Here is a 12,981-nt window from a genome sequence, read left to right as displayed (position 1 = left end):
CGCGCAACGCGCCACTGACTTTAGACTAGGTTTTTTCTGGTCAGTGGCGCAATTGTTTAATGGAACAGCAAAATAGCACCAGGGATTGTTTGCGCCGGAACACGCCTCCTTTTTTGCGCTGAACCGCCCAGGTAGCGCAAGTTCATTCACTAGTTTAGCGACGTGCTTCTGTGGAGGGAAAAGCGCGCTTTGCGCGGGTGCAAAATAGGAATGACACATGCGTCGGTGTACAAAGTCAATTGCGCTGGGTGCAAGATAGGGCCCCTTATGTGTTACCACTGAAATGTAGATCATCATCTTTCTTTATTATTGTTAGCACTACCTCGAACTAAAGCGGCGTCTCTTCGGAGCTGTCATTTTCTTAAATGAGCCGCGGCAATGTTTCAAATGAGCTTCTAACGCTAGACAAATGCCTTTATTTTCAACGCGATCACCTTGTACCCAAACCTCCGATTACAAACAAGCTCCTCGGCGCCGCGTTTGCGGGACTCATGTTTTGCGCTGTAGGGGATTTAAAAAAAGTGACATGAGTGGAAGGGAGGCGGCGACGCCGGGACAGTGTGTGTGTGTGAGAGCGGGAGGCAGAGCGGCAGAGAGATGCGACAGAGTTGCGAAATTGCAGGCGCGGCTCGCGGCTGTTATTTCAAATAAAGCAGCATATTTTAAACTTCATTAGCGGTTTCAACCGGCTAATGAGGCTCGGTGGTCGGTCAAGAAAATGTTTAGTTTTCGCCATCCCTAGTTTGGAATGACATGAGGGTGAGGAATTAATTTCTGGGAGGACTAACCCTTTAATGCAACTGGCAGATGCTTTTATCTGAATTGACTAAAGAGTATTCCAGCCGAAAAATGTATGGGAACGGAACCTGTGAGCTACAGGAGAAGCAAAAATATCCAACCAAAAGATCCTACCATTGTACCAGTCCAATAACTTGCAAAGAGGAGTGTCAATAAAACAGCTAGAAGCCAGTGTCTGGTAGCTTACATCTTTTTACTGGGATTTACCAAGCAGATCTTTAACCTCTATGTAATTACGGAGCAGGGCATTATAGAGTGGATCTGTGACCTTTGACCGTGTCTGACCTGTTGTTGTGCAAGAGCGCGTTCCAGGTCCAGTTCTACGTCTGGTCCGATTCCGTCAGCCAGGACCTGTTCAGTGTCGCTCAGCCACTGTGAGAGATCGTTCATGTCACAGTGGAACTGCCTCCACTCCTCCACAGCTCCATCAAAACACCTGCAAACACACACACACATCAGCACAGGAAACATGCTCATCCGAGTGATGAATGAGATCCTCACATTACCGAATTTTTAATTTCATTTCTTCAATTAAACAGAACGGCACTGTGTGCTCGTTTCAACTGGTTTATCTCGTTCTCAAGCGAGTGTGGCATGTTTGCACAAGAGATGTATTGCTGCTGGCCTGTAAATCTATCAGGCAGACAAGACAACACCCTCAAGTACTCAGTATCAGCATCATAAATTAATTTCCCTGAGAGTGCGAACACAAACGGCTGGATGAGCTGATGTAACATTCATCATGTGATTACATCTCAACGACGGAGATTACAGCCCTATCTGACGCATCACTGTGTGCAACAAAGCATGTATGAGCTAATTCAAAATATGAATGAATACTGTAATAGTACATAAAAACTAGTGAAATCACACTGCAGTGTGTGTTGTGCTGGTGATTCTGGGGAGCGGTTTTGGGTGATTAACCATTTAACGAATTCATTTGCCCATATAGTCTTAAAGGGTTAGTTCACCCAAAAATGAAAATTCCTGTCATTAATTACTCACCCTCATGTCGTTCGACACCTGTAAGACCTCCGTTCATATTCGGAACACAAATGAAGATATTTTTTGTTGAAAGCTGATGCTGAGAAAGGCTTCAGATAGGCCTCCATTGGCATTCAGTACATTTACACTCCCAAGACCCATAAAAGGCACTTAAAACGTCGTTACAAAGTCCATCTCACCACAGTGACTCTACAATAATTTTACGATGTGACGACAATAGTTTTTGTGCGCAAAAAAAAAATCTAAATAACGACTTTATTCTACCTCTTCTTGTCTTCCGTGTGTGCCTCCACGACGCATGCGCGAGAATATGACGTAGCGCCAGCGTTCGGGAATCCATGAAATGCACACTTTAGCCCCATTTTGAGAACTATGCCGAGACCTAAAGCACGATCAATGTAGAATTCAACAGCTTAGACACGCGCGTCTTCCTCTGCTTGTAAACAAATCGCTTCTGGGTCATGTGTCCGAACGCCGGATCTGCGTCATATTCTCGCGCATGCGTCGTGGAGGCACACACGGAAGACAAGATCAAGTTGGATAAAGGCGTTATTTAGATTTTTTTTTTCGCACAAAAACTATTGTCGTCGCATCGTAAGATTATTGTAGAGTCACTGTGGTGAGATGGACTTTGTAATGACGTTTTAAGTGCCTTTTATGGGTCTTGGGAGTGTAAATGTACTGAATGCCAATGGAGGCCTATCTGAAGCCTTTCTCAGCCATCAGCTTTCAACAAATATATCTTCATTTGTGTTCCGAATATGAACGGAGGTCTTACGGGTGTTGAACGACATGAGGGTGAGTAATTAATGACAGAATTTTCATTTTTGGGTGAACTTACCCTTTAAGATATTTAGGTTAAGCTTATTTGGCTTGCTTTCTACTGATGAGGGGCTCAATGAAGCAGCTTCAACTCGAGCTCTTATATACCCCCATAGTGACTAAATGATTATGTAGTCTATATGTAAAGCACTTTGAGTGCCTAGAAAAGCGCTATATAAATGTAACAAATTATTATTAATAATTATGTAAGGCAAGGTACCCAAGATAAAAGTGGAGTTTGGGGAGGTGGTGGGATGCTGGAACAGCAGAGACTGAGGAGAGGTAAGCAGCTGTTTATATACTCTGGCTGTTGATTGGAAGATTAGATGGGCTCGCTCATCCCTAAATTACGTTTGGAACTTCACTAAAAGACCTAGAACACCTTTCTTTGTTTTCCTAAGGCTCTGTTTACACCTGGTTTTAAGATGCCTTTTGGTCAATCGGATCACAAGTGGACGACACTAAATACAGGTGTAAACGGGGTCACCTTCAACCACTTCCAGAGGTAAAACACATTCGACCAGATTCATGTAGTTAAATGTGTCCAAGCAGCCACAAAAGAAGGCCTCCGCCTACTTACCTAATGCATAAACATTATGGGATGCGCACTAGCCAGACGGGATTTAGACTTTGACGGCTGAAGACCCGAGTTTGGTTTGAAGATGAAAAACATCCCAAGCACAATGTTCTCTCCCCACTCCTGATTTCTAACACACACTCGCAGCGTTCGGCTGGTCTTGCGTCTGTCAGAGCAGAAACTAAAGCAGATGCTCTTCGTGTGTTTTTTTCCGTCATCTCCTTTCGCATTCATATGTCAATTGCGTGACCAGGACAGAAGTGGTTGAAAGTGGACAAAAGGGACGAAAAAATAGATTGTGTGTCTCCCTCATCTACTTGTGATCCTATTGACCAAAACACATCTTAATATGAGGTGTAAACAGGGCCTAAAAGTCAGCATCAAGTGCCATATACTGTATCATTTTAAACAGGAGAACTTGAAGTTTCAATCAAGCTCATTTAAAGTCCCAATTTTACATTTATTTTTTCTGAGAATGGATGAATTTACCAGAATAATTTTATTGTATTTTTTTTATGTGAACTCAAACAGAACCTCCTGAAATTTGGATGTTGTCCTTTAGAAAGTTATACTTGTATGTTTTAGACTTCCATGTTTTTTTCTAGATGTACCAATCCCTGAGCAAGTTATAGCCATTTAATGCAACATTATTATAGGCGCTTTTCAGTGAAAAACTGGTGTTTTTTTGATTGATTTACTGACAATGTAGATCTGTCTGGAAAAAGAAGGTTCTGGAAGTAAAGTCAATAGAAACGTTGTTATATGATAACAGAACACTGAAGCAAAAGTGGCTTTCTTGGCTGCGGCAGTTCCACCGGGACAATAGTGGTGTCCCAATTCAGAGGCTGCATCCTTCGAAGGCCTTTTGCTTCACCACGGCACGGCAAAGACTGTCCCAATTCAAAGGCTCCTTCAAATGCGGCCTCCAAATGCGTCCTTCGTTTCCCGTCAAATGAAAGATACAACAGATGGATCTCAGAATTCATTGCGCTTCAGTGACGACAGGATTTTTTTGAGAGAAATTGCCGAATTACACTTTTAAACGCAAGTATTGGGTTTCTGCTTACTCAAATATCGAATAATACAAATGAAGGATGCAGCCTCTGAATTGGGACGCAGCTATTGTGTAGCGACTATATATATTTCAATGCCTCATCCGATTTGTACTGCTGTTTTACACTTGTTTTTGGTTTGAGTTATGCTTTGTCAGAGAGTGTTCTCATTCTGACTGACTAACTTCACCAGGTTTCACTGGTGAACAGCATTGGTTAAACTGGGACACCAGCTAGTTCAGCATGGGAGTTGATTGTGGTGTTTGAGCAGGGAACTCTATGATACTGGGCGAGAACTGGGCCACATTTCTGTCTAATGGTGTGGAACACTTCTGACAGAGATTAACTCCTGCTCAGCTTCCACAAGAACCTGCCTCTTACATTATTAACTTTGAGTGACATGTCTGGGTCATATTTTTTTAAACAAAAAATCTAAGGAAATATATAATGAGTTATATTTTGCATGAAAATATAAGCCTATTTTAAGACATTATATTCATGACAATCATATATTTTCAAGAAATTACTTTAATGTATCAAATTACTTTTGACTTTTTTGCAATTATAATTCTCAAAAACTGTTCTCATTAGATTCTATACTAATCCGGAGAAGAAGAAAAAAATCATATTTTTCATTTTAATGATATACTATAACAGTTTTCAATATTTAAAATTAGCTTTTATTCTTATATTTTCCAGCTTTCACTTAGTTTAGTCAATTAAATGTATTATTTACTGTGTTTTAATTTTATTTCCGATCAGTCATTTTTGTGCTTCAACTTATTTTAGCATTTCAATATTTTTTCAATATTTATATTTTGCTTTATTTGAACAAAAATGTTTTGGTTAACATTAATAACCCTTGTTATGTAGTAATGAGAATTGAAAAGGATGTGCTTAACTGTCAATAATGTCACAAAAACATCTCAACCCCTTAAACCTGAAGTGTATTGCCGGCGGTAATTTATGAAATATGTTTTTGTACTATGTACTGTAATGTCAAAATTCCCTTAATCGTTCATCACAATGAGTAAAACCAAAGAATATAGTTCTGATGTGCAGAAAAACATTGTTGAGCTTCACAAAATAGAAAGTGACTGTAAGAAAATAGCTAAAGCTTTGAACATTCCCATTTCCACCATCAGGGCAACAATTAAGAAGTTCCAATCAACTAAAGGTGTTAAGAATCTGCCTGGAAGATGACATGTGTCTATATTGTCCTATATCGATGGAGAATTTCAGATATTAGTTGAGTTTTGGGGTCAGTTTTTTGGGCCCCCCCCCCCCAAAAAAAAACCTACATCACCACATGTTGTTTGGGAGGGATTCAAAATAATTCTCCTCATTCATCCAAAAACAAACTCCAGCATATTCAGTTTTCAGACAACAGGAACTTAAAAAGGGACCGCATTTTATGGACAAATTATAAAAAAAGAGCTTTATGGCCGAAAACCCACCAGATGTGTTTGGTCCAAACAGCGATAAAAAGTACCCCATGCCCACGGTTAAATATACCGCTGGATCTGTTAACTGGTCCTGGACATCTTGTTTGGATACATGGCACTATGGATTCTAGTAAATGCCAGCTGATTACAAAAAATCTAAACCTGACCGCTTCTGCTAGAAATCTTATAATGGGCCGTGGTTGGATCTTCCATCAGGACAACGATCCAAAATAAACATCAAATTCAACACAAAAATGTGTCACTGAACACAAAATGTCTGCCATGACCATCCCAGTTCCCTGACCTGGATAGAAAATTAGTGGGTGAACTGAAGAGAAGAAGCTCCAACATGGATCTGTGAATCGGAAGGACCTGGAGAGATTCTGTATGGAGGAATAGTCTCTGACCTCTGGTCAGGTGTTCTCCAAACTCATCAGGCATTATAGGAGAAGACTCAGAGCTGTTATCTTGGCAAAAGGAGGTTGCAAAAAGTATTTAATAAAAGGGTGTTTTGGAGAAAAACATTTATTTCCTAATGTGATTTATGCCCTACTTTCAATTCTTTTACTTCAATGAAAGGTTAGATTTGTGTGAATATTTTTAAATGAAAGATCAAAAGGATAAACAACACAGATTTATTTTTACAGCTATCTTTGATCATATTTACCAGGGGTGCCAATAATTATGTCCATGACTGTGTTAGAGCTTGATGTTTCTCAGACGCACTCTGCATCAGTATTAATGAAGGGTTCAGTAGTGAGATGCTGGTATCGGTTTCTCTCTCATCCTCATACATTTATAGAATCCAGGGAATTGACACATTTCTCTCCGCACCAATCATCAGCACATTCTCCTAGACTCAAAGCCGAAGCCTCCACAGATATTGAGGAGGAATTACCCCCCTCCTCCCATCAAAATTCAGATTAGGTTGACTGTTATGGGTTTTTAAATTATTACATTTGCCGCCCCCAATTCTGAATGCATGGTTCCATCCTTCCCTGGGCTTCTCCATTAGCATGTTACGAATGGGGAAAATAACATTAGGAAATCTATCTGGAATAAGGAGAAAATGAGGAAATATAAGCTGGAATCCTAACGCTATCTAACCCGCTGCAACCAACACCCACACACATCCACTAAATTCAAATTAAGAAGGAATAATCTCCTCCCTCACAACTAGAAACGTTCAACATTATATTCATCATTGGTTTCATGTAATTGCATTCATGTACAACACAAATTAAATACAAATGCTGGGTTTTTTTTTCAGCTTCACTTTACTGTGATTATGGACCATAATGGGGAGATGCAGGAAAACTGCTGGCATAGATAGGGAATTATGGGAAAATGCAGAGTCATTCCGGACTCACCCTTTCCTCTGGCTGTACATGCGGTTGACTCTGTCCCACTCTGAGTTCAGTTGTGTCAGGGCATCAGATATCTGTGCCATTTCCTGTCTGGAAGCTTCCAGGATCACATCAGGCTGGCGCTCATTAATCACTTCAACCTGCTCACCCAACCGCTCCAAACTCTCCTTTATACTCTAGAAAAAGAGACACGGAAAAGTCAATACAGAACAACTGCAAACACCCATTGCTCCAGTCAGTTTTGCCTCTATATCAGACTGCTCGTGAACGGAGTTATTATGGTCAAAAGTGTAAGCTTGATTACTTTACTAGTAAATTGCAGCTTGGCAAGCTAGTTTCAAAGTAGCTTCCCCAACACTTGTACTAGTATACTGATATTTGGAGCTCATGGTCATGGAGGAAGCGGTTGTGTCTAAGCATATTAGTCTGTGTCTAACCCTGAGCGTGTCCTCCTGACTGGAGAAATCCTCAAACAGTCCCCCGCTGAGCTCGGAGGAGTTCAGGAGCAGCTCGTTGTCAGCCATAGCCAGCAGAACCTTATTAATATCCAGCAGATAGTCAGACGGGGAGACGGACGCACTCCCCTCATCCTGAGGAGAGAGGGATGACTCTGATCTCTGCGGAGGAGAAGACGATGACTCCAACACGACTGTCTGAGTTCTGATGATATGAAGCTCCTGCAGAGAAACAGAGAGAGAGAGAATATAGTGAATATATGTATATTAGCGTAATACATTTGGTGCTTTCACACATTCAGCCCGTGCCAACATTTTAAAAGCATTTTGTGAACAAGATATGATGTGGACATGTCAGCAAATTATTTGTAATGTTGCTGTAATACAGCTGTAAACATGGTGTTGAAAGTTGCAACGCAATCATAAGCACAGTCTTAAACATTTTTGTAGCACAGCATAACAGCCTTAACATAGCCGTAAAATAGCATAACACAACTTTAAACATCGCCATTATTACTGTAACAAAGCTGTATCAAATATGTTAAAGCAAAGCATTGTAACAGCTGTAAACAATGTTGAAATACAACCAATACACAGCTGTAACAAAGCCGTAACAGCTGTAAAACACTTGTAACACAGCCAATACACAGCTGTAAAAAAAGCCGTAACAGCTGTAAAACACTTGTAACACAGCCAATACACAGCTGTAACAAAGCCGTAACAGCTGTAAAACACATGTAACACAGCCAATACACAGCTGTAACAGCTGTAAACACTTGAAGCACACCCAATACACAGCTGTAACAAAGCCGTAACAGCTGTAAACACTTATAACACAGTCAATACACAGCTGTAACAAAGCCGTAACAGCTGTAAACACTTGTAGCACAGTCAATACACAGCTGTAACAAAGCCCTAACAGCTGTAAACACTTGTAGCACAGCCAATACACAGCTGTAACAAAGCCGTAACAGCTGTAAAATACTTATAACAGTCAATACACAGCTGTAACAAAGCCCTAACCGCTGTAAACACTTGTAACGCAGCCAATAGACAGCTGTAACAAAGGCCTAACAGCTGTAAACACTTGTAACAAAGTCAATACACAGCTGTAACAAAGCCGTAACAGCTGTAAACACGTGTAACACAGCCAATACACAGCTGTAACAAAGCCGTAACAGCTGTAAACACTTGTAACACAGCCAATATACAGCTGTAACAAAGCCATAACAGCTGTAAACACGTGTAACACAGCCAATACACAGCTGTAACAAAGCCGTAACAGCTGTAAACACTTGTAACACAGCCAATACACAGCTGTAACAAAGCCATAACTGCTGTAAACACTTTTAACACAGCCAATACACAGCTGTAACAAAGCCGTAACAGCTGTAAACACTTGTAACACAGTCAATACACAGCTGTTACAAAGCCGTAACAGCTGTAAACACGTGTAACACAGCCAATACACAGCTGTAACAAAGCCGTAACAGCTGTAAACACTTGTAACACAGCCAATACACAGCTGTAACAAAGCCGTAACAGCTGTAAACACTTGTAGCACAGCCAATACACAGCTGTAACAAAGCCGTAACAGCTGTAAACACTTTTAACACAGCCAATACACAGCTGTAACAAAGCCGTGACAGCTGTAAACACTTGTAGCACAGCCAATACACAGCTGTAACAAAGCCGTAGCAGCTGTAAACACTTGTAACACAGCCAATACACAGCTGTAACAAAGCCGTAACAGCTGTAAACACTTGTAGCACAGCCAATACAAAGCTGTAACAAAGCCCTAACAGCTGTAAACACTTGTAACACAGCCAATACACAGCTGTAACAAAGCCCTAACAGCTGTAAACACTTGTAACACAGCCAATACACAGCTGTAACAAAGCCGTAACAGCTGTAAAACACTTATAACACAGCCAATACACAGCTGTAACAAAGCCCATACAGCTGTAAACACTTGTAACACAGCCAATACACAGCTGTAACAAAGCCGTAACAGCTGTAAGCACTTGTAGCACACCCAATACACAGCTGTAACAAAGCCCTAACAGCTGTAAAACACTTGTAACACAGCCAATACACAGCTGCAGCTATAAACACTTGTAACACAGTCAATACACAGCTGTAACAAAGCTGTAACAGCTGTAAACACTTGTAACACAGCTGTAACAAAGCCCTAACAGCTGTAAACACTTGTAACACAGCCAATACACAGCTGTAACAAAGCCCTAACAGCTGTAAACACTTGTAACACAGCCAATACACAGCTGTAACAAAGCCCTAACAGCTGTAAAACACTTGTAACACAGCCAATACACAGCTGTAACAAAGCCCTAACAGCTGTAAACACTTGTAACACAGCCAATACACAGCTGTAACAAAGCCGTAACAGCTGTAAACACTTGTAACACAGCCAATACACAGCTGTAAAAAAGCCCTAACAGCTGTAAACACTTGTAACACAGCCAATACACAGCTGTAACAAAGCCGTAACAGCTGTAAGCACTTGTAGCACAGCCAATACACAGCTGTAAAAAAGCCCTAACAGCTGTAAACACTTGTAACACAGCCAATACACAGCTGCAGCTGTAAACACTTGTAACACAGTCAATACACAGCTGTAACAAAGCCCTAATAGCAGTAAACACTTGTAACACAGCCAATACACAGCTGTAACAAAGCCCTAACAGCTGTAAACACTTGTAACACAGCCAATACACAGCTGTAACAAAGCCCTAACAGCTGTAAACACTTGTAACACAGCCAATACACAGCTGTAACAAAGCCCTAACAGCTGTAAACACTTGTAACACAGCCAATACACAGCTGTAACAAAGCCCTAACAGCTGTAAACACTTGTAACACAGCCAATACACAGCTGTAACAAAGCCCTAACAGCTGTAAACACTTGTAACACAGCCAATACACAGCTGTAACAAAGCCCTAACAGCTGTAAACACTTGTAACACAGCCAATACACAGCTGTAACAAAGCCGTAACAGCTGTAAAACACTTATAACACAGCCAATACACAGCTGTAACAAAGCCCATACAGCTGTAAACACTTGTAACACAGCCAATACACAGCTGTAACAAAGCCGTAACAGCTGTAAGCACTTGTAGCACACCCAATACACAGCTGTAACAAAGCCCTAACAGCTGTAAAACACTTGTAACACAGCCAATACACAGCTGCAGCTATAAACACTTGTAACACAGTCAATACACAGCTGTAACAAAGCCGTAACAGCTGTAAACACTTGTAACACAGCTGTAACAAAGCCCTAACAGCTGTAAACACTTGTAACACAGCCAATACACAGCTGTAACAAAGCCCTAACAGCTGTAAACACTTGTAACACAGCCAATACACAGCTGTAACAAAGCCCTAACAGCTGTAAAACACTTGTAACACAGCCAATACACAGCTGTAACAAAGCCCTAACAGCTGTAAACACTTGTAACACAGCCAATACACAGCTGTAACAAAGCCGTAACAGCTGTAAACACTTGTAACACAGCCAATACACAGCTGTAAAAAAGCCCTAACAGCTGTAAACACTTGTAACACAGCCAATACACAGCTGTAACAAAGCCGTAACAGCTGTAAGCACTTGTAGCACAGCCAATACACAGCTGTAAAAAAGCCCTAACAGCTGTAAACACTTGTAACACAGCCAATACACAGCTGCAGCTGTAAACACTTGTAACACAGTCAATACACAGCTGTAACAAAGCCCTAATAGCAGTAAACACTTGTAACACAGCCAATACACAGCTGTAACAAAGCCGTAACAGCTGTAAAACACTTGTAACACAGCCAATACACAGCTGTAACAAAGCCCTAACAGCTGTAAACACTTGTAGCACAGTCAATACACAGCTGTAACAAAGCCCTAACAGCTGTAAACACTTGTAGCACAGCCAATACACAGCTGTAACAAAGCCCTAACAGCTGTAAACACTTGTAGCACAGCCAATACACAGCTGTAACAAAGCCCTAACAGCTGTAAACACTTGTAACACAGCCAATACACAGCTGTAACAAAGCCCTAACAGCTGTAAACACTTGTAACACAGCCAATACACAGCTGTAACAAAGCCGTAACAGCTGTAAAACACTTATAACACAGCCAATACACAGCTGTAACAAAGCCCATACAGCTGTAAACACTTGTAACACAGCCAATACACAGCTGTAACAAAGCCGTAACAGCTGTAAGCACTTGTAGCACACCCAATACACAGCTGTAACAAAGCCCTAACAGCTGTAAAACACTTGTAACACAGCCAATACACAGCTGCAGCTATAAACACTTGTAACACAGTCAATACACAGCTGTAACAAAGCCGTAACAGCTGTAAACACTTGTAACACAGCTGTAACAAAGCCCTAACAGCTGTAAACACTTGTAACACAGCCAATACACAGCTGTAACAAAGCCCTAACAGCTGTAAACACTTGTAACACAGCCAATACACAGCTGTAACAAAGCCCTAACAGCTGTAAAACACTTGTAACACAGCCAATACACAGCTGTAACAAAGCCCTAACAGCTGTAAACACTTGTAACACAGCCAATACACAGCTGTAACAAAGCCGTAACAGCTGTAAACACTTGTAACACAGCCAATACACAGCTGTAAAAAAGCCCTAACAGCTGTAAACACTTGTAACACAGCCAATACACAGCTGTAACAAAGCCGTAACAGCTGTAAGCACTTGTAGCACAGCCAATACACAGCTGTAAAAAAGCCCTAACAGCTGTAAACACTTGTAACACAGCCAATACACAGCTGCAGCTGTAAACACTTGTAACACAGTCAATACACAGCTGTAACAAAGCCCTAATAGCAGTAAACACTTGTAACACAGCCAATACACAGCTGTAACAAAGCCGTAACAGCTGTAAAACACTTGTAACACAGCCAATACACAGCTGTAACAAAGCCCTAACAGCTGTAAACACTTGTAGCACAGTCAATACACAGCTGTAACAAAGCCCTAACAGCTGTAAACACTTGTAGCACAGCCAATACACAGCTGTAACAAAGCCCTAACAGCTGTAAACACTTGTAGCACAGCCAATACACAGCTGTAACAAAGCCCTAACAGCTGTAAACACTTGTAGAACAGCCAATACACAGCTGTAACAAAGCCTTGTGTTTAGCTGTAAAACACTGTTGTAACATGAACAAAACTATTTTAACACAGCCATAAATGTAATCATAATAGTCAGAATACAGCCATAACCATAACTGTAACAAAACTGTAACACAGCCATAATGTTGTTATGACGCTTTAACACAAACAGAAGATAACCATAGTCATTGCTGTAACATAGACATAAAAAACCTGTAACACATCTGTAAACAATGTTGTAACAGCCTTAAAAACCAAAACAGCTTTAATGCAGCAATAAATGTGATAGTAAAATAGCCATA

General features: G+C 40.9%; 1 protein-coding gene across 9 annotated transcripts in view; it reads right to left on the bottom strand.

Annotated features, from left to right (window-relative positions):
- Nucleotides 1–12,981, bottom strand: part of utrn (utrophin) — a gene marked incomplete at both ends in the record, with an annotated part of 350,347 nt that overhangs the window by 206,997 nt on the left and 130,369 nt on the right. For all 9 annotated transcript variants that reach the window (XM_079802801.1, XM_079802799.1, XM_079802800.1 and 6 more), the window contains 3 exons: nucleotides 1,084–1,234; nucleotides 7,070–7,242; nucleotides 7,504–7,743. In XM_079802801.1, the coding sequence (XP_079658927.1) occupies nucleotides 1,084–1,234; nucleotides 7,070–7,242; nucleotides 7,504–7,743 (564 nt within the window). The remainder of the gene's footprint in view (nucleotides 1–1,083; nucleotides 1,235–7,069; nucleotides 7,243–7,503; nucleotides 7,744–12,981) is intronic.

Source organism: Gobio gobio, assembly GCF_949357685.1.
Source record: "Gobio gobio genome assembly, chromosome: 21".
In the NCBI taxonomy this organism is placed as follows: domain Eukaryota; kingdom Metazoa; phylum Chordata; class Actinopteri; order Cypriniformes; family Gobionidae; genus Gobio; species Gobio gobio.
This window is presented reverse-complemented; position numbering and strand designations above follow the sequence as displayed.